Below are 22,824 nucleotides of genomic sequence, written 5' to 3' on the forward strand. Positions count from 1 at the left end.
GCCCGCCCCGCCCTCTTCTCCTTCCCAAGCCCAGGGAAACTATGGCAACACTTCCGGCTCCCGAGAGGAGAGTCCGCGCGGGACGAAACGATGCGGGAGGCACCATAGAGAGCGAAGAAGAGCGGCCTCCTCCTCTGGTCCCGCCGAGCTTCTTAAGCAAAACAGGAAGTGCGGAGCGTTTATGTGGCTGCTGGTTCAGGTCGGGCTCCGGCCGTCATTTCCGCGGCCCCGGGACTCCACGCACGGTACTGGGCGCCTACACGTTGGAGTCAGGGCCTTTGGACGAGCCAGAGGGGGCTGGGAGGCGGCGGGCCGCTGCTACCGAGGCCAAAGCCGTCTCTCTCTCTGCCTGTGATTGGCGGAAACATGTCCGCCCCCTCGCAGTCCCGGGCTTAGGCGATGGCGGGCACGTGACTTGTGGTCTCTAGGACTGCTCTGGGACGCGACTGTCCGCGCCGAAAGGCAGCCCGCGTCCTCCGCTCTGGGACCGGGGGGGGGGGCAGGAGGGAGGCTGCTCCGTCTCAGGTAAGTGAAAGCCGGATTCTGCCTTCTGCGGATCGTTAGGACGAAAGTGGGGTGGTGCTCCTCCTCCCTGAGCCGCCTGCCTTCCTCTCGGATCCTTTTGTTTCCACAAATGCAGCCCAATCTGTTCGGGCGGAAGTGTGCTCGGCGGGACTGCCATGGAGTGCAGCGGGGAGTCCCTATCCCATGTAGGCAGTAACGCCCTTTAAGCCCTTCAAAATCAAGGCGTTTAGAAGCGTCGACTTCTTCGTAGGATGGGGAGGGAGCCCTTTCCACTTCGCTCTTCTGATTTCGTCCCCTCTTAGGTGTGTATCATCACCTTGATTCTCACATACCTGGCCCGTTTTCCGGCTCTCCCCCCAGCCATTTTCTTGTCCAGACAACAGGGCAGGCTGCGACCCATTTTCTCGCTGTTGCCCATGACTTTAAGTCCATAGGTTATCAGCCCACTTAAACTAAAATACCTTGAAGCACAATCGCTGGAGTAAAGAGAACTGATTCTGATAGTGCAAGGCTAATGGTGCTGCTACTGTTGAGATTCAGTATTTGGTGTATCTCCCTACTTTCTTCTCCAAGTAAGAATGCTCCCAGCTTTGGACAGAAGCGCAATAGCTGGTGAAGCACCTGTATCTTTCCTTTGATGGATTCATCATTGCAAAGATGTAAATGGGATTGTTATAGAAGAAAGCCTCTAGGCTAATCAATATCCTGGGAAAATGGCCTCAATGAATCAATATTAATAGCCTGATTGCAACCACCAGTAATTCAAAGATAAAGGTTACGATAGAGGAAGAGGAAAGACTCCTTCTGTAAAAGAAGGAGAGAAAGAAATCCCATCTGGAAAACACCAGACCAAATTGTATTTACATGAAAAGGCCCTGGTCAAGACCAGTGTTACCCAAATTGCGTGGACACGTGTCCTAAAAACACGTATCTTTGAGCTTGTGGGGAATATTAGCTCAAATGCTGCGAGAGGGGGGTAACTTAGCGTTATCGGATCGTTACCTTTGTATACGAGGGTTATTACGCCTGTAGGAACTCAAGGCAAACACAGATTTAAATGGTAAAATATTAATATAAGCTTTTATTAAAAGGAAAATAACAAAAAGACACACAAATAGCTAACACACATACAAGCAGTCATATAGAGAAGGGGGAGGAAGAGTGGAAGGCTTGATAGTTACCTGTCCGAGGAGTGGTGGGTCAGAGGAAGGAGCACGAACCAGCGTGGGAGGTCCCGGGTTGGAAGACACTCAGAGTGGCTGTGTGAAGCCACAGTTTTTATAGGATTTTGGGAAGGGGGCTATGTGACAAGGCTCAGGTAAGCATGTGCTGGAAGTTTCCAGGGTCCCCAGAGATTAGGACAATACCTGGCCAAGTGGGGGGTGATGGCCGTAAATGGATTTGGATAAAGGTAGCTATCAGGTCTAGCTGGCAGGATGTGGGGAGGAGATTTCCCCTGGCAGAGGGGCCAAGTGTGAAAAATGTTGCAAGACAAAGGATTTTCCTAGGAGCCCTTAGGCAAACAGGAGGAAGCCAGTCCACTCCCTTAGAAATACAATGGGGGGGGGGTGAGCTGATGCAAGCTTGAGTCCAGAGGCACCTCTGGGTCAGGCAAAGGCTGTCATTCCAAACCTAAGGCAGAGATGGAGTCTGGCCTGGCTTGGCCGACCCTAGCAGTGTTGTCTTGGCTTTAGCTTAAGCCTAGACTATTGTGGGGTGCCATTGGTTATAGAAGACAGTGTGCCTGTCAATGAGGCAGGGGCCCTGCCACACTTAACACCAGGTATACCTCACATGGGCTAAGGATCACCAACTCTTTAGTATTCGCAGAATGGGGGGCTCTGCGATGGACATGGGAGTTAAATGGTCCCTCAGACCATGAATGGCCTTAAAGGTAAAGATAAAAACCTTGTACTTGATCTGGAATTCCACTTGTAACCAATGCAGCTGCCTCAGCACAGGCTGGATGTGGGCCCATAAGTACCCCAGCAACCACATTTTGCACCTGCTGCAGCTTCTGGATCAGGGGCATGCCCCTGTAGAGTGAGTTACAGAAATCTAATCTAGAGGTGACCGTCTCATGGATCACTGTGGCTAGGTGTTCTGGGGTCAGGTAGGATGCTAGTAGCCTCGCTTGGCGAAGATGGAAAAATGCAAGTTGAGCTACCCTGGTGACTTGTGCCCTCATAGACAAGGAGATCATTCTCCCAAGTTCCTGGCCAAGAGCGAGATTTGCAGTTGCATCCTGGTCAGGCATGGGAGACACACTTCCTGATCTGATCCTTTCCTGCCCAGCCACAGGACCTTTGTCTTGGAAGGGTTGAATTTCAGGCAACTCTGCTTGAACCAGTCCATCACTGCTTCCAAACAGCTGGCAGATGTTTCTGGGGTGGAGTTGGATTGGTCATCCATCAGGAGGTAGAGGTGAAGGTGCCATGTTCCTTTGGTGCAAGGATAAGTCCCCTAAAAACCTCTTGCATTGGAAGAAGGTGCTATATGTAGCTCAGCAGAGTGGAGTGATAATATATATCATACATTTGGAATTGAAGGTGAGCAATGTAGTAGCCCAGTTTTCTGATGTCACCACATTATGCAGGATAGTGAAAATCAAGATGGATTCTGAAGAGGTATAGGAGGATCTACAATTCTATTCTATGATTCTGTCTGCCTATATTGGGTGTGTGGGAAGCAAGAAATTGACATTAAATATACACGGGTGGGGGTCTGAACTGGAATTTAGTGTAAAGCTCAATGAAAGTGTCAGCTTAGTGTGTGGCAGCAGTGAAAAAAGCAAAGACCATGGTAGGGAATATCGGGACAAGGATTGAAAATAAAAAGGCAATATTATAGTTCTCTTGTATAAATCCAGTGTGGCCTTATTTGGAATGTACCATATCTCAAAAAAGACATAGCAGAGCTAGAGAAAGTACAGAAAAGGGCAGCTGAGATGATTAGGGGGCTGGAGGACCTTCCCTGTGAGGAAAGGCTGGCTAGTCTGGGGCTTTTCAGTTTAGAAAAGAGATGACTTAATGGGTACATTATAGATGTTTGTAAAATTATGATTGGGATATAGAGAGTGGCCAGGGAGAATTTTTCCCCATCTTCTCTAAAAATGCTAATACTTTCAGCATTCAGTTAAGCACAGTAGAGTCAGGATGGATGAAAGGACATAATTCTTTACTCAAAGATCAAATGCTTGAGTATTATCCTTTTATCCTTTATATATATACTAGGGGGAAAGCCCACAAATGGGCGACAGCAGGGGCCCGAGGAAGGAAGTGCGGCCCCCACGCGTCCGGCGAGCGTGCGTGGGAGGAGGGAGGAGAAAGCATGGGTGGCTGTGGGTGCGCAGGTGGCCCTGGGCCTGGCTGAGGCACAGGTGGGTGCGTCCCCTCGCCGCGGGCCGTGGCAGCGGCGGCAGGAAGGATGGCTGCGGGGCCTGACGGAGCGGCGGACACGGGAGGCGGTGGGCGAAGGGCGTGGCGGGCGGCGTTGGCCAGTTTTTTTAAAAGTAGACTTAAGCTATAGAAAGGACTGTTAACCTGGTCCTGAAAATGCATGTTTTAACATTGATAGTACAAAGACGTAAGAACAGATTTTAAAATATATATCATCATAAAGTGGCCAAATTAAGCTGTAAATCAAAATGTCTCCAGCATTAAAACATAAATACAACAGCAACAATTAATTGTTAATTCAAGCTACAGTGCCCTCACAGATTCAGAAAGCAGTTAATAATGGGTCTTTTGATAGAAATCCTGAATAGCAAATCTAGTTGATGCAGCCATGAATGAGAGCCATGCACTTCTGACCTCTCAAAACAGATGATTATGAATTCACCCAAGAACATGGGGTCATTTTGCTCCTGCTAAATAAAGCATCATAATAAACAGTTTAGGAGACAAAAAAAATCCATAAAGCCTTGCAAATATACTTTATCAGCATATTAGGATTTCCGTGGAGTTTTTCTTCATTTTTTTAAAAGAGCTTAGTCATTGGTATTTTTAGGCTTTTAAGAAAGCAGGCAGTTAAAAATACAAGACAGTTCGTTTACAACTAAACTTTTTGTGGAATATTGTTTGTGTGTAGGTTTTTTTTCTTTTGCTTATGTGAGTGTGCATCTTTCCCCCACAAAAGAAGAACTGGGATTTTTGTGCTCCACTTTTTACTACCTGAAGGAATCTCAAAGTTGTTTACAATCACTTTCCCTTCCTTTCCCACAACAGATACCCTATGACAGTGGTCCCCAAACTCCAGTCCGGGGACCGGGACCAGTCCGGGGATCAGTTGGTACCGGGTTGCGGCTCCTCCTTGTCTTCCTCCCTGGCTACTGCCTTGGGGGCTGCCCTGCCACTCTACCGCCGGCACACCTTCGGAGTTTTCCAGCGGCCGCCATGGCTGGGGCTCCCCCTTGGCGTGGTACTGCGCAGCTGCTGCTGGCAGCGCCCCCCAGCGGGTGGTGGGAAGTCAGGGGCGCCAGCATGAAAGCAAGTGGAGCAGGGGCTCAGGCGGCGGTGGGAACTGCAAAAGACTACTCCCCCCCCCCCCCGGGCCTCAATAAAATTGTCAAGCCATGACCGGTCCCCGGTGATAAAAAGGTTGGAGACCACTGTCCTATGAGATGGTTGAGGCTGAGAGAGCTCTGAGAGAAACTGACTGGTCCAAGGTCACTAAGCTGGCTGCATGTGGAAGAGGAATGGGGAATCAAACCCAGCTCTCCAGATTAGAGGCCTCAACTCTTAACCACTAGTAGCCACTTATATATGGCAGCTACCTTTGGCTGAAGATCAGTAACCTTTAAACAAAACATGGGGGGGGGGTGGCAGGACGGTCAAAATTGCTTCCACTTTCCTCTTGCTGAAGGAGTATGCTATGTTTAATCCACTAGGAGAAGAATAGAGAGATGTTCATCCTCCCCCCTCCCCGTTCTCTTTACTGCAGCCTTCTGTGCTTATGTCCCTGTTTATTAGGGTTCCACAACCATCAGTAGAGGATTATGAGGAAAGCATGTTGGGGAAAGGCATGGAAGATGTGCTTCTACAAGCATTTTTGTTTGCACTTATTAATACATTAATTCTCCTTTTTCTCAATTTAGGCTGGCTAAAGCTCTAATCCTGAAAGAAAAATGACTCACTGGTTTCATCGAAACCCTTTGAAGGCTACAGCTCCTGTCTCGTTCAATTATTATGGGGTAGCCACTACTCCTGCTGCAACAAAGATATGCAAGTAAGTGGTTTTGGAATTCCAGATTTCAAAACCTGCCGTGAATCTTGACACAAAACATGCTTTGAAAAAAATGCATAAAATACAGCAGCATTGTTGTAACTCTGAAGTCTCTCTCTGGAAAATGAATGTGATTATTTTTGTTTTTATATAGTGATTTAAGGTTATCAAGAACACGGCTACTGGATCTTTTTACAGATTTGAGTTGTACTCCGGAAATGATGAAAAATTCAACGGATGCTTATTTTTCACTCTTAAAAGGTAACTGAGCCGGCCAGTTGGTATCATTGGTCAGTAGGTTCTTACAGAAGCCTCTTAATCTCTAACACTGAAGCTTTAAAGCACAGTTGTTTTTTGCACTGCTCATAAAGAACTCACACTAAATAAAATAAAATGTGAAGTAGATATAGCAGGGGGTGGGGAGTAGGGTGAACCACAGAGCAGTTTGCTTGACACAGAAACAATAAAAGTCTATCCCCTTTTCCTGTTGAATTGATAGTTTTCCATTCCATCCTAATTATAAAGAGAATTTTGAATATTGCAAGACCAACTGATAAAACAAAAGTAATACTGGGTAATCAAAAGATCGTGATCGGTCCGTTTTGACTCAGAAGAGGAATTATAGAGATGGGTGGGGAACTCTATTCCCAAAACTCACCCATAGCTTCCCACAATCAAACCTATGTGTAGGGAATGCTGATGTTGTATCTGCAAATGTTAATAGTGACACATGGTTTTATACTGAATATATATTTGGGTTGCAGTGGTCTTAGCACTGTGTGGTTGGATAGCCTTGTCCCTTGAAGTGCTTAGGGGTTGTATATTCTGTTCACCAGAAACAGTCATGCAGCCTAGCAATTATCAAAAACGTGTCATTATAATCTAAATACAGAATGTGCCTCCTTCTCCCTGATTCATATTTCAGCACCTTGATAAGCCTGCTCTGCTGCCATTTACCGTTCTTTATTTATGCACCTGGCAGCTATAACTTCTGAGTATTTTTCAGGAGTTGAACTTGTGCTGCTGCCCTTATCTGTGGAATTCTGTACATTAGAATCAAAGGACCACTGTTTTTTCTCCAGAGTTATATCTTTCTTTGGCTTCCCATTGCCTCAGATTCCACTGAATGCATTTAACTTAGTTATGTACACTTTCATTACTTCATTGATGACTCCATCTGCATTTTTCTTATTTTATTTTTAAGCCATATTTTGAAGGGAGTAGTAGGGCTCTGGGGCTAATTTGGTTGCTGTCATTTTTAATACTAGATAAGAACAAGTACTAGCCGTAATTGTTTTTCTTGTGTATCAAGGAGTAGTGCAATGGGTACTCAAGCATGGTGTAGGGGTTAAAAGCAGCAACCTCTAAACTGAAGAACCAGGTTTGATTCCCCATTCCTCCACATGCAGCCAACTGGGTGACCTTCAACTAGTGGTAGTAGTGATTTATTTATATCCCACCCTTCCAATGCTCAGGGTGGGTAACATCCTTAAAACATATACAGAGATTAAAATATTAAAACATTAAAACCATTCAATTTACTGTAATAACTGAAATCCCAAACAAGGGAGGTCTTCTCTTCCTTGCCCTTTCTCCCCCTCCCAGTGGTGAGGCCAGCCTTTTATGGTGGATGTTATTTTTTTACCTTGATCATAGCTCCAGTGGAATAGTTCCATTTTACAGGCCCTGCGGAACTGGTTTAGGTCCCACAGGACCCTACTGTCTTCTGGGAGCACATTCTACCGGGCTGGTGGAGGCCAACTTCATCTCTTTTGAGCCAGGGACTCAGAGCAGGTGTTCTCCCTAGGATCTCAATGCTCTTCTGGGTTTATAAGAGAACAGACAGTCCTGTAGGTATGCTGATCCCAGCTCTTTTAGGGTTTTAAAGGTTAAAACTAGCTCCTTGAACCTGATTCAGTCTCCAATCTGGAGCCACTGCTGCTGAGCTAGTACCGGTGTTGTGTGCTCTGTATTGAGTCCCTATCAGGATTCTTGCAGGTGTATTTTGGACTAGTTGGAGTTTCCGGAGCAGTCTTACGGGCAGCCCTGCATAGACCAAGTCGCAGAGGTCTAGTCTAGAGGTGACCATCACATGGATCACACTAGCTAGGTCTGGCTCTGAGAGGTACCCTGCAAGCTGTCTCACCTGGTACAGATGGAAAAATGCAAGGTCTCAGAGCTCTCTCAGCCCCACCTACCTCACAGGTTGACTGTTATGGGGAGAGGGAGGGTAGGTGATTGTAAGCTGCTTTGATACTCCTTCAGGTAGTGAAAAGTGGGGTATAAAAACCAATTCTCCTCCTCCCTCCGTGACTCATGGACACATTTGCATTGCTATCAACCAGAAGAACCACATTTACTTTCACCCCAGGCATGAAGTCCGTACCTCAGGGAGGCTTGCAGTTTATGTGTTCTTTTGGTGGCCGCTGTTTCAAGGTGAAAAACACTTGCCAACTACAAGCCCTTTTTTCTGAAACATGGGGCAGGTGTCACGTTGAGAACCCATTCTCAAAAGAGCCACAAGTGGCATGTCAAGGAGCCACTGAGTGAGCATTGCAGGCTTTTAGAAACTTTTATAGCAAATGCTAAGGATTATTTTGTAACTACTATATAACTATAGTAGCAAGATAGAAACAGATGTTAAGGACCATTTTGAAACACTCTGATTCACAGAGGAATTATTACAATTCTTTATTTTTATTAACAGGGTTCATGGTTTCATTGGATGATTCTTCACAAGACAGCAAGCTGAGATTCATTCAGAATTTTAAGTGGACAGATACTTTACAAGGACAAATACCAAGGTATGTGTACAGTAGGAGCTCCAGAACTTATAAAAAATTATTCCAGACAGTGGTAGAGATACTGATAATGCAGTCTTATGCAGAGTTACTCCAGTCTAAGGCCATTTGCTCCCAGTAGAGCAACTCTGTGTAGAATTGCAGCACAAGCAAGTTGTTTGGTAGGAATTATGCCAACAATGTAATGTTCAATTGTTCTCATTTCATTTTTGCGAGCACAAATTAGCCTTTTGGCTTTGCTGTAACAAACTAACCCTCTGAAATTTGCTTTGCATAAAAAACAGACCTTGCTGACTTTAGATGTTGATTAGAAGCAAAGATTACGCAGTTTGATTTTGTGCATGTTGACTCAGAGTTAATTCTAAAAAAATCAAGTGCAAATATAACTGCAGCTGCTGTTACACCTTTTAGAACAGTCAGCTACAGCTCAGCACAGTGAAAAAATATGAACCAATGCATTAAGATTCTATACGAACACTCAATTTGTTGTCAGCTTTCATTATTCTGGGTGTGTCTCTTTATCTTCTATATTTCTAGTCCTTGTGATTTGCCACTTATTCTGAAACTTGTCACCTGCCTCTGAATGCTATGGATTCAAACTCTCATTTCCTTCTTGCACCATTCTAATAGTTCCTTCTTTATGATTGTCTTCCTTCCATTGGCCACCTGTGACTTTTCCTTGCCACTTTCATATACAACATGTTTTCCATTCTTCCTAATTGGTCCTTTCAAATATGCCTATGAAGTCTTGAAGTTTAGAGAGAGTCTAAACCAGAGGTGGCCAGACTGTGGTTCTCTGGATGTCTGTGGCCTACAATTACCATGATCCCTCACCAACAGGAGCCCATGGTAATTGTAGTCCTTGAACATCTGGAGTGCCACAGTTTGGCCACCCCTGGTCTCGATTACATGTTGGATCTAGCCAGCTTGGTGAAAAGGGAGGAGGGGTTCCTCCTACAGGGCTGTGATAGGGATCATGCACTCTGCATAGACAGAAGTCATATTATAAGGAAGAGAATTGGACAGATGAAAAAGTTGGCTGGATCTAATCCTATGTATAAGGTAAATAAATCTTTGGATTTTTTATAGTGGTATCAAAAGCCATTGGCGGATCTAAATAGAATCTTCTGCTTCAGAAGTTTCTGAATACCGGTTGCTGTGGGGGAAAATAGGCAGTATGGGGGGTTAATTTTGCATCTTGCTTATAAACTTCCTAAAGTCATGTGACTGACCATTGTGGATGCTGGATTAGATGCACCCATAGTCTTCCTTCAGCAGGTTCTTTGAACATTCTTATGCACTGATTAATTAGCACCACTCTAGCATGCAGGATAAAGACTAGACAAGTTGGTGATGTCTGGATATGGAATTGTAAACTGACTTGTAACCTTCATGTAATTGATTTATCCAGAGCAGAAGATATTTGTTAAAAATAAAAGGAAGCTTTCATATGAGAGTATAAACTTGGATGAACATGAACGTCATAGTGAAATTTGTTCATGAGCTTGATCATGTTGTTTTGTATAAGAGAATTTCCATTTCTGTGAAAACATTGCAACTGTGATTTTCTCAGTGGCCCTAACTAGGAGACTTTATAAATTCTGTAGTAACAGAACTGACTTTTGTGTCTGGGATGGTTGAGAAGGAGTTAATGGTGACTGGAGTGTTGTGCTTCAACCTTTCTTAATTCTGCGTAAAACAAAGCAAGAATTGTTTCTGACGTGACAATTATTTTCAAGCTGTCAAACGTTTATGTGAAGAGTGTGTATTTGAACATTTTGCTCACGTGATGTGGAATAGGGCAGTGAAGGGGAATACAACAAACACAAGAGGTTTTGTTTTGTAACTTCCTAAAAGATAGACTGATTATCTGCAGTTTGTTGCAGTTTAGAAAAAGAAATGTTATTTGTGGAGTGGAAAACCATATGACTGGCTTGTTTCTCCCCCTTCTTTTCTCTGTAGTGCCCAGCAAGATGCTGTATTTGAACTTGTTTCCATGGGATTTAATGTGGCTTTGTGGTACACTAAATATGCATCCAGGCTTGCTGGGAAAGAAGAGTAAGTATCGTCACTTCAGTAAGCATTAATATATTATTACTGAGAGCTGGATCCTACCATGTTGGTCAGCTAAGGGCAGAACTTTCCTCGAGCTGAAGAGGCTCTCCCTCTTGCAGGCAGGTTGGCACCCTGTTGTGGTGGTTCATACAACAAAATCAGGATCCCAGGACTTTTAAAAACAGCTTAAAAGCATACTTAGTTCTTCAGGAAAATACAACTTTGTTACAACGAACACTACCTGTGCTATCCCACTCAAGCCCTTAAGGACTGTACTATTAGAGAAGATGAAGGCTGGGGATAAATTTCCCAATGCCTTGTTTCTCCTCATGATTCCTTGTGGGCCTCAAATTGCAATCTTCTAAATGCTGCTAGCAACCAGTTATATGACAAGGAAAGTGCCAAGGCCCATTTAAAATCTGACATGCTTTGCTCTACATATAATTGCACTCTTAAGTTGCCCAAAGTCTCTGTGGCTGTTAAGCTCCTGCCCCAGCAGAATACCTGTTGAGAGCAGTCATTTAAAGACATGGAATCCACATTCCTCAGTGGGGGGGGGTGCCATCCTGGGCCCTTAAAACAAAGCGAAAGCAGTTGGCTTTTAAACAAAAACCTTTAAAGTGAAAATCCTGGCTAATTTGGTGATATTAAATATCAATACTTTCTGCCAGGCAAGTGTGCTAATAAACTACCAATCCTTTAGCATAACAGAAGATGAAGCGAAAGATGTTCATCGAAGTTTGAAAACGGCAGCTGGGATTTTTAAACACTTAAAGGTAGGATGCTTTTCATTTTTAAATGCTGCTTCTTAATGGTCTTGTATTCTGTGAAGACTTCGTGTTCCCTTTTTTCTCTGTGTTCTGTGCCACTGTCTTCATGCTCTTGGTATGCTTTAAGCATGGGCAGGTGGTTTTGTGTGGTGTGGGGGGGAGGGTTGTTTTTCCTTGTTAGCAGATGCATACCAGTAAATTGTGAAAGGGTCCAGTCAATAGAGGATATGAAGAGCTGCTTCAGATTTTCCCTAGTCATACAACCTTCATGAGATGGCATCACTGTGTACTGCATATGGTGGAAATACCATATACAGTACCGTGGTGGAAATAGTGTTTGGAATCCATTAATTGTTAAATGGAAAGCAAGCATGGTGTAGTGGATAAGAGGATTGAACTAGGGTCTAGGCAACCCAGGTTCAAATTCCCATTCTGTCATGGAAGCTTGCTTGGGAGACTTTGAGCCAGTCTCACACTTAGCCTAATCTACCTCACAAGGCTGTTGTGAGGTAAAATGGAGAAGGGGAGAATGTTGTAGGCCTCTTGGGAGGAGAAATGTGGAGTATGTATGAAGTATAAATAAATACATTGTGTCTGTATGAAATTCAATAAGCTTCTTTCTCTCTGGCATGCTAGATTTCCCTGCACAGGAGATCTTTATAGGGAAGTTTATTAAAACAAACAATTGAGCACCTCTTGGGCTGGGCTGGAAACCTCATCTGGTCAGGTGTACCCAGGGGTAGCAGTCAGGAAATGCTCACCTGTTCTTGAAGGCATAGAAGCACTGTATAGTGCCCAACTTTTTTGCCAATTTGCCTCAAGGTTATGTTCACAAGATTGAAAGCAACTATTAAATCACTTTTATCTTTCACAAAAACATTTAAAATTGCACTGTTCTTTGCACAGGAGAGCCACATCCCTAAATTGATCACTCCAGTTGAGAAGGGACGAGATTTAGAAGCTCGGCTTATAGACTCCTACACCATCCAGTGCCAAGCTGAAGCACAAGAAGGTATTCACTTTCTTTATCAGGCTCTCTGTGAGTTTCTTGAGCTAATTATGTTCTAGGGTGAAATGTGATTTGCAGCTGTGTACATATCAGTATGAATAGAAAAATCCATCAACTGTTTGAAAAACTGGGAAGTGATAAGATTCCTCCAATTGAAAGCTTCTCTCTAGCCTCAGGGTCTTCCTCTCTAGTCAAGGACTATTTCAACTCAATGCAGCTATATTCAGATTTAAAAAAAAAATAAAATCAGTTATGTTCAGAGTATAGCTAAATTAAAATGGCTAGTTTATCAAGCTGTAGTTGGAGTTGGTGTTTGAAATGGCTTTTTTTTTTTTGTCGTAGTGACAATTGCCCGAGCTATTGAGCTGAAACACAATCCTGGTCTGATAGCTGCTCTTGCCTATGAAACAGCCAATTTCTACCAAAAAGCAGGTATGTTACCAGCACTGATGAGGTTGTTTTGAAATTAGTTTGGTAGTTACTACACAAAATCTTTGACACAGAAGAAACACCATGAAAGGAAAGATTCCACAGCTGAGGGGAAGCTTGTGCTGACAGTAGTCCTGTCTCACAATGTAGGAAGCCAAGGACCAAATGCTAATTGAATCCATAGCATCTCACCAATGCATATGCAAGGCAAAGCATGCAGTAATGCTAAATTGGGGAGTCATACAAATGTACTCTTTTTTTGCTCAGGATGGATTACAAATTTTAGAAACATAACTTTAAAAACAACAAATTTAAAATTAAATTAATCTGAAACAAGTTCCCTAGCACCGTATCCTTTGAAAAGAAAAAAAGTGGAGGACAGTAGTTGCAATATAGCCCTGGATGTAATTTGCGAAGATAGACCTGGACATTTTTAGATGTTATTTCAAAGCCTCAACTGTAGACCTCGTGGAACAACTCCATTTTAAGGGCTGTTAAAATGTTTAAGGTCCCAAAGGAACTGTTTAAGGTCCCAAAGGAACTTGCTCTCATTAGGCACATTGTTCCACCAGGCTGGGGCCAGGGCCAAAAAAGCCCTCATTGAGGCCAGTTTAATTTCTTTAGGGGCAGGGATCCCGAACAGATTCTGCTTGCTCAATCTTAATATTTTTGAGGGGGCATAGTGGGAGAAGCAGTCCCACAGATATAATGGTCCCAGACCATTTAGGATTTTGAAGGTCAAAACCAGAACCTTGGATTTGATCGTCCTCAATTCATACCAAGAGCAGCAGGAAGACTAAAGGTCATGTATGTGCTGTCCTCTGGGTTCCTGTAAGAATCTGCACAGCTGTGTTCTGGACCAGTGGAAGCTTCCAGAACAGCTTCAACGGTAGCCCTGTGTACAGCAAGGTACAGTAATCCTGTCCTGTACTCTTTGTTGTTACCATGAAAAGAAGACAAAGGAAATGGTTACTGGAAATCTAATCACAAGATTCTGTAACAAACTACTTCTGTAAGAACAAGGCTGTTTTCTCATTCCAGATCAAACACTGTCAAGTCTGGATCCGGCATACACAATTAAGTGGCGAAAATACCTTCAGTTGAAGTGCTGTTTCTATATGGCCTACGTAAGTCTTAGAAAGTACTTTCAAAGAACTATTGAATACCTGTCACCTTTTTGGATCCTGTTTTTAACTATTCTGCTCTGGAAGGTTTTTTTTATGGATTGTTACCTAGTATAGAGCCTCTTGTGGCGCAGAGTGGTAAGGCAGCAAACATGCAGTTTGATCCCAGCAGCCGGCTCAAGGTTGACTCAGCCTTCCATCCTTCCGAGGTCGGTAAAATGAGTACCCAGCTTGCTGAGGGGTAAACGGTAATGACTGGGGAAGGCACTGGCAAACCACCCCGTATTGAGTCTGCCATGAAAACGCTAGAGGGCGTCACCCTAAGGGTCAGACATGACCCAGTGCTTGCACAGGGGATACTTTTACCTTACCTAGTATATGTTGCAAAGTTCATTTTCTTGAAAAAATTATCCAATAACAGTACCAAAGCAGCAGGCGATATTGTCATATTTGTTCCCCCAACCTTCTTCCATTTGCCTGCTTCTTCCACCCACTCAAACAAGCAGAATTGAAATCTTTCCCCACCATTTTCCAGAAGTATTAACACATACTTTTCTCCTCCAGGCTTTCTGCTACCACGGCCAAACCCTGCTGGGTAGTGATAAATGTGGAGAAGCAATAAGATCTTTGCAAGAAGCAGAAAAATGTAAGTATTCTGCTTATCAGCTCCCCACCTCAAATAAAAGACAACATTTTGTTGCATTTCATGTCAACACTTGAAGATTTAAACACAGATGGACAGAATATCCAAAAGTATAGTTCATGTCTAAGCTTATTGGTTTCTGTGGGCTCATATTGGATTAATTTTACATTGAATAGAGAATTACATTGAATAGAATGAATCAGACTTAAAACATCTTTGCTAAGTCCATGGATTGCTGGGGAAGTTTTCCTATGGCAGGGAGACCACTACTGTTTGCCATGTTGAAAAAACTGAGAGTTGTAAAAAATGGAGGATGTTGTGATATTGCTATTTGAGTCTAGTTTCTGCTCAGAAGGATGATTTTCCCTCATTCTGCTAATGAACAATGTGGAAGTATTTTTCCAGGTACATGATCTAAAAAAAATATATTACAAGCTTTTGGTTACATAAAAAAGAACAAAAGTAACAAAAAGAGAAAGTTTAAAGTTTAAAATAAAATTGGGGGGGAAGCACTGGAAGGTATAAGGATACAGAAGTCATATAAAATACAATTCATAAGTCTGTAATTCACACCTAATAAAAACATTAAGGTTTGAAAATGCAGTCTAAAGTTATTCAACACTTCTATATAGATCATACATTATTCAATACCCCTCATTTAATCATTAAATCCTTCAGTTAGCAAATCATTTCTATCATGATGGCACAAGAAGTCTATAAGAGGTTTCTGGTCTATTTCAAAAGAAGACCTTGATTTTTCTCTAATCAGTGCTGTGAGTTTTGTCATTTCAACAAGTTTTCTTAATTTTAATATCCAGTCTTCAGTTGTAGGCATCTTCTCATTTTTCCAGTTCTGTACCCCTAATATTCTTGCAGCCGTTACCATATATATGAAGTAATAATGTCCCTATTTTTTTCTGAAGTTTTTGTTCATTAGTCCAAGTAAAACTATCACCAGTTTCATTTGAACATTAATCTTCAAGATCTTTCATACATACATGTGAATCTGAGACCAATTTTTTTTAGCCTTACAGCAAGTCCACCACATATGATAAAACATCCCTGGGATTTGTTTACACTTATTTGACATATTTTTATACATTTTACACTATATTTGCCATCAAATATCACCTATGAGCTTGCTGAGGGGTAAACGGTAATGACTGGGGAAGGCACTGGCAAACCACCCCGTATTGAGTCTGCCATGAAAACGCTAGAGGGCCTCACCCCAAGGGTCAGACATGACCCGGTGCTTGCACAGGGGATACCTTTACCTTTACCACTTATACATCCATTTATAAACATTCTCTTTCAAATTGGCACACATTGTAAATTTAATCCCCTTATTATTCCGCATTCTTTCCTATTGATCCATTTGACCATTATAGCCAAAATTTCTATTCCATTTAAATATACATTCCAGGTACATGTTAATGTTGAGCTTGCAATACTGCTTGAGAGCTGTGAGCATAGACAATAATATATAGAACTTGTATGACACATAAGTAATATTTCCATAATGCATGTTGCTAGTATTCAATGGGCACTTCAACCTCAGTGCTAGATTTAGTGAAAGGAGTATGGAAGAGGATAGCTGAAAATACATTCTGCTATCTTATGTACTGTTTTCTTGTGAAGTTTTTTCCAAGGCGGAAGCATTGTGCAAAGAATATGGTGAAACCAAAGGGCCTGGGACTACAGCTAAGCCTTCAGGCCATCTCTTTTTTAGGAAACTGGGAACTCTGGTGAAAAACACCTTGGAAAAATGCCAGCGAGAAAATGGATTCATGTGAGTGTATTTCTATACGTGTCATTAAATTATTGTGTTTAGTTAAATCCTAAACAAGCTTAATAAAGTAACACGGTCTTGTTGAGTTCAGTGGGGATTTCTTACAGATGGCAGAAGTGAATGTGTGTAGAGATTCCATTTTGCTGACAGCCATTTTATGGATATTCTGGGAGTATGACAGTATTGATCCAAACTGGGAGCAGACTATTCTTTCCCAGCTTCTCTGCTTAGCGAGGAGGGCCTTTGGCAGAGCTAGTGCTTTGTCTGTTGCCTGAGTAGGACAGCATCAGTGATGAAGCAGGTAGCCCAAGAATACTTGGGGAGGCTTCATTCCCAAATGCTTCTCAAGAGAGAAGCTGTGTGTGTGTGTGAGAGAGAGAGAAAGACTGTGGTGGTCGGTTTAAGCCTCCCCTCTGATTCCATTCCAACTACTATCTGCTCAATTTTTGTATGGATGTTGGTTTTGATACTCGGCACTGGGGAGTTTTCTTCCCATCTTGTTAAAGACTGTTTCAGTCTTGAATTTGTGCTGCAGTGCAGAGATTCCTTTAGAAAAACAGAAGAGCCAGAGGCAGCATAGTTCGCTAAGCCTGATAGCTGTTCCTAACCACTTTCTTCTTTGACTTGCTGGACAGAGAAATCCACATTCCTCTTTCCTAGTGGGTTGTGAATGAAATTTGCATAAACTTCATTTTCTGTCTTTTAAGTGGTAACAAGGTATTGAGGGAGAATTCCATCTAGGTTATGATGTCAGGGCTAATTAAAAAGTAAAATAGAGGGGACAGCATGTGGTGTGACTCGCAAAAGCTCAGTCTTTTAAACCAAACTGTCCTCCTCTAGTGGGTAGGCTTGGGACCTGTAGCTGATGCTGCTTTTGCCTTATGAACTTTCTGTACAACTTTGTGCATAGACATATAGGCCCAGCTATATTTATGAAAATAATATGAAAATGGAGAGGTGTATGTACTTAAATTATGCAGGTTGTCTGTGGTATCAGTCATTTCTAGGAACTACTAAGAGATTGCTAACTTGCCCATTTTTTTTCTTTTAGCTATTTTCAAAAGATCCCTCCAGAGGCTCCTCAGTTGGAGCTAAAGGCAAACTATGGCCTTGTCGAGCCCATTCCTTTTGAGTTCCCTGCTGTGCATGCACACTGGACACTGGAATCCCTGGCTGCGTTTGATCTCACCAAGAGGCCAAAGGAGGACAGTGTAAGACCAATAAATCTTACTATTTTGTCTTCTGATGTTCTCTTTCTACATCATCTCTCTTCCTTGCTCAGTTGAAAAAGAATGGTGATGCTAGGAAAAGGATGAAATAATCTGTTCAAGATTTGTATGTTGGATATCTTTGCCTTCTGCCCAAGGAAGTCTAGCGTTTCCTAATGTCAAGCTTTGAAAATATAGCTTAGTTAAGGCTGTTAAACACTTCATGCAGTTGCACATTTATAGCAAATGATAGTCTAAATATTTAGTCTCTTCTGCACCATTCCTTGTAAATAAAAATGTGTCTTGGCTAACTGCTGTCTTTAAAACCTTTTTTGATAGTCCTGTGACATAGTGACTTTATATGCATTTCCTACTTTCTTTCATTATTTACAGGCTAAACCGAAGCCAGAGGAGGAAGTAAAACCTTTGAAAGAGCCAGATATAAAACCTCAAAAAGACACTGGATGCCAGATTTCTTAAACTCCACAAGTGCATTTAATACCCCTTGTGAGCTGCATTTTGCAAACTCTGGGGTTTCACTATTCACCCCTTTGCTGATTCTTCAAAAAGAGTTCACTGCTTTTCATGTCTTGTAACTGTCATTCTGAATTGAGAGTGTGTGGCTTCCTTTCATAAGGCTGTTGCAAATGATGAGATTAAAACTGGGTGGGAAATACCTGCTTCAGTTCTTTGAGAGTGAGTTAGAAGTTGAAACGAGAGAAAAGTCTGAGGAAGCCTTGGAAGATGCTGCATTAAAAAAACTGACTCAAATCTATAAGGCAAGGATGCCAGAGATTTACTTCAAGAGCTATCAAGCTAATAAACAATGTAAAGAAATCATGGCAAAGAGCGTACAGGAGCTTTCAGGTAGCATTTGATCTTTAAGACCTTTGACAGAAGCATTTAAACTTGTATCCAGCAGCAGTTTTCTCCCATTGGAAGGATGTTTTTGCCAACAGAGGGGGCGGAGACAATTTCTACCACCTCCCCCACCACACACACACACACACAAACACACACACATTGTGCCTAGGCCTCTTCCTAGGGTCCCTGTAGGCTACAGCAGGAACTGGAGAGGGAAGTCTCGTTCTCATTGGCTTTCAAGACGTTATTCTGGGAATATTTGAAAGGACATGATTGTTGAAGCATCTGTTGAGAGACAGTCATCATGAGTTCAGCAGAAGTAAAACTTAGCTAGAAGGGCCATTATTTAAGTCTATACCATCTTGGATAAGCAGTAAATTGTTCTGTTGTCTAAGAAACATTCCCTCAGAGACTAGAAAAAATACCTCATGAAGAGGATTACAGGTGCTTTTGTATTTGTAGTAAATATAAAGAGTCCGGGGGTGGGGGGGCAGGTTACATGAAAGAGCAATGTAGAGAAGTTAGTATGATTTATGGAGAGGATGAAGACTAAGTACCTGATTTCAGCTACAGGATATAAACCCCTTGTGAGATTTGTCGGTACATTGTGTTTGTGACATGGCTGTAGCTACTGTAAGTATAGAGGCTAAAAGTAACATGAAAGAGTTGTGTAAATCCAGGAAAAGAAACAGCAAAAGTTGTGTTCTAACGTGACTTTATGGTTATGTGGGAAAGCATTCTTAAGGGAAGGGTATGTGACTTGAGAAAGCAAATTTGGATGCACTGCTGTTGTGTAAAAATGTGTTGGATTGTGAAACACACCTCCCTTAGCTGAGAGGAGCAGAAGGACACAACATTGACATCAGGATGGCAGAGGAGCCTCTTGCGTTGGCAGGACATATCTTGTGCCAACAGACTCGCTGCTTGTAGCTGAGCAGAGTGGGAGGACACAACCTGATCAGACATAATCATAGGAAACTCTGAAATGAAATGTATAATGTTGTTTTGGAGTAGAATATCCTGTAATGAGAATGAAATTTAGTGCATGACTGGGTTAGTTAATGTTCTAGGCCAGGAGTGGCTAAAATGGTAGGGGCTCATGGTAATTGCAATCCATGGACATCTGGAGAGCCACAGTTTAGCCACCCGTGCTCTAGGTTGTCTTTGATAAACTGGATTTATATAAGTGTTCAATGCCTTATTCTCTACTTGTGGCCCTTTCTGGGCCTGCGATTGGTGAGTGCGAGCATCCATGGCATCAAGTTGGCAGGAGGTCAGGACCCTGAAGGGCATTAATCAGAGTGTCATATTAAAATTTGCTGTATCTGCCATGAAAGTCCAACTCTAAAACAGAATTAAACGTTTTCCAGATATTTTGGAATGTTGTCTCACTTCTCATACCAAAATGTGCAGATTTAGCAGAGGAAACTAATCCTGAAGCCCGACCAGCCTTTTCTTCTGCATCTGCATGTTTTCAGAACTCTGTCCCACTTATTCCAATGTGATTTGCAAGTCACTGAACATAGGATTGTGACCTTAATGTATTTTTACCTCATATTTCAGAGCACTTTCTTTCCTTTCCCTTCTTACTGTGCTGCATTTTCTACATTCTACATTCATTAGTATTTGAGAAGCCACTTCCTGTTCTTTTCAGCTCTCTTGCTCTAAGCCACGGCCAGCTCCTGTGCCAAGCACTGCATATGCTCCGGCTTGTGTTCCATGCTGTGCTGGTGGAAAGTACCACTCAGTTGCAGCCAATTTATGGCCACCCCTCAAGGAGGTTTCAAGGCAAGGTCGGTTCAGAGGCTGTTTTCCATTGTCTGCCTCTGCATCACAACCCCAGACTTCCTTGGTGGTTCCCATCCAAGTGCTAAGCAGGGCCAACCCTGCTTAGCTTCTTAGCTCTGATGCCATCCAGGTCATGCTGTGCTACTCTAGGATGTCCTTCCGTAAGACCTTGCTCATTCTTCTGCAGTTGTCCAGCTAGCATCTCTGGTTTTCTACCTTGCTGTTGTGAGGCTTCTGCCCTCTTCCCCTCGCTTCTTAATAGTGCTCAGAGCACAGAGCTTCTTTCTGGCGACACATCCCAGACTGACAAGGGCTTTGTAGTCATTGGAGGAATAGATGTGATAATATGGGCTTCACATCTGTGGCGCTCTGGTGACAAACAGTAAATCATTCAGCATAATTGAATGATTTTTCTGCCTGTTCAAAATTGTTCCTAGGTGAAAATACAATTGGGTAAAATGATGGTTTTCTGTATGTGTCCTTTCACGGTATACAACTTATTAGCAGCATCCTTCAGGATTAATCCTCTTCAGGATTCCAGAAGCAACACTGGCACAAAAAAAAAGAGAAAAACTTTTGATTCGTTATTTGCTGGTTGCTGTTTCCTAATACAGGCACCAAGAATGGCCTCGGAGCACCAAACTGTATAGAACTGCTGAACTGAAGGGGGGCAGACCTGATCAATAACGGGAGACCACTGGAGGCCTCATATGAAAGCAGGGAAGACTTATAATTTGTTTTCTTAATGTAGATAGGCTAGCACCAGAGAACTAACACTTTTGTGTTTTTTGCATCGTGGGTACTTTTCAAGCACCTGAGTGATGAATACAAGCACTGCCTAGTACAATAGCCTAATGTTGGGGGAAATGTCACTTTACAGCCTGCCCTGCCCTGCCCTGCCCTGCCCTACAGGATGAGACTGGTCTATTAAATCTTCCCTGTGGGAGTAAGCACATCTTCCTGATATTTTTTTTTAAAGACTGGTGCGGCTATTGAGATAAACAGCAGTCTAGAATACATTGAAATGAAATTATAAATTGGGTTTTAGGTCTTTACCAGTAATTTAGATCTTGAGTCACTTGGGGGTGTCTTTCAGAATAGGATCTCTTTTTAAAATTATTTTGAGGCCAAGGTATGTGTGTATTCATAATTGTGATTCCACACCACCTGAACATATTTTGTATCATGTTCACTATCAGTATGCACTCCTTAATTTAAATGCTTGTCCTTCAAATAACTGAGAGTGAGCTTGGTGTAGTGGTTTAGTGTGGCAGCCTCTAATCTGGAGAACTGAGTCCTCACTCTTCCTCCACATGCAGCCAAGGGTGACCTTGGAACTGTCACAGTTCTCTTAGAGCTTTCTCAGCCTCCCCAACCTTACAGGGGGTCTGTTATGTGGAGAAGAAGGATAGGTGATTGTAAGCTGCTTTGAGATTCCTTCAGGTAGTAAAAAATGGGGTACAAAAAACCCAGCTCTTTAGTGTACATCTTCAGTATACTTACAGCTTGCATTTTTAGAAGGGTTTGCTTGGGACTTCAGTCATAAAGATAAATGCTGTTGTACTAAGATGAGAGCTAGACATGTTTGTATCTTACTTGAAGTAAGCTGCTTTTTCTCATCATGTAATAAGGATTAACATACAGCTTTGTAAAGCATGTACACTGGCAGTGCTGTATATGCAATACAGTTACTAGCACACATCTTCAGGACTTGGGCTATGAAGCATGTCCCTGTCTCTGTCTCCCTCCCCCCCCCCCCCCGCAAGTGGTGGATCTGCTTCGGTGTCACAGTGGGGCCTGGATGGGGTGTATGGCCTCTTTTGGGAACTTCATGGCTCGGATATCACAGATAGGCTGGGAATGTAGCTGAGCACACAGAAGATTTAAATATTTTGCAAATGAGTTATGGTAATTATTAAAAATACTGTCTATATGTCATGGCCTTTGAATTATGGTGATGAAGCTTACTCATGATGCACACAGCATGCTGTCTATTTATGGTATATAGCTGATAGACATTTGATAGGCATACCTAAATAAAATTCTTACTATTTCTTGTACTTTGCTTATAGCTGATAGACATTTTGACATACCTAAATAAAATTCTTACTATTTCTTGTACTTTGCTTCAGTATAATTAGCCAGCAGTTGACTGTGATATGTATGCAGTTCCCTAGTTCTGCATCTTATAAATCTCTGGTTTATTTTCGCAGTAAAAATCCCTGAGGTACTAGCTATATACCATGGCTCCATTTAGCATGTACCAGCCCAAAAGAAAAATGCCCTTCTGACTGGCTTCAGCATGAGATTTTTGTGTGCATCTGAAGACAAGATTCATTCATGTATCCAGTGAAAATACCTGCTTGTGTGTTTCTATGACAGTTTCTGATGTCCACAAAGCAAGCAGCTGAATTTCAGTATATTACTGTAAAGGCAACTTTGCACTTTAGAATCTTACTTTTGCTTTTCAAGTACTGTATAATCCTGTAAATATTGCCCATTGCTGGGTGGTTCTTATAAAGCCAGTGTCTATTAAAATGATAAAATAGTGTCAGTGTTGTCCTGTGTTGTGAACTGCTCTGATAATTTGTCCTGG

The 22,824-nt window shown here is 42.5% G+C and overlaps 1 protein-coding gene across 3 annotated transcripts; it reads left to right on the plus strand.

Moving 5' to 3' along the window:
- Window positions 1–47: 47 nt before the first annotated feature.
- Window positions 48–22,779, plus strand: BROX (BRO1 domain and CAAX motif containing). 3 transcript variants are annotated; one of them, XM_077340184.1, is made up of 13 exons: window positions 48–245; window positions 5,621–5,751; window positions 5,903–6,009; window positions 8,456–8,552; window positions 10,512–10,607; window positions 11,308–11,380; window positions 12,281–12,386; window positions 12,726–12,815; window positions 13,854–13,939; window positions 14,501–14,582; window positions 16,218–16,368; window positions 17,420–17,579; window positions 20,843–22,779. In XM_077340184.1, the coding sequence occupies exons 2-13, from the start codon at window positions 5,651–5,653 to the stop codon at window positions 20,876–20,878; spliced, it is 1,185 nt and encodes a 394-aa protein (XP_077196299.1). In that variant the 5' UTR covers window positions 48–245; window positions 5,621–5,650; the 3' UTR covers window positions 20,879–22,779. The 3 variants fall into 3 exon arrangements, with proteins under 3 accessions (XP_077196299.1, XP_077196278.1, XP_077196289.1); XM_077340163.1 differs by having other exon boundaries at window positions 49–245; window positions 17,970–22,779; XM_077340174.1 differs by lacking the exon at window positions 48–245 and adding an exon at window positions 252–525 and having other exon boundaries at window positions 17,970–22,779.
- Window positions 22,780–22,824: the final 45 nt, after the last annotated feature.

The sequence above is a fragment of the Paroedura picta genome, chromosome 1 (genome assembly GCF_049243985.1).
Source record: "Paroedura picta isolate Pp20150507F chromosome 1, Ppicta_v3.0, whole genome shotgun sequence".
Classification (NCBI taxonomy): domain Eukaryota; kingdom Metazoa; phylum Chordata; class Lepidosauria; order Squamata; family Gekkonidae; genus Paroedura; species Paroedura picta.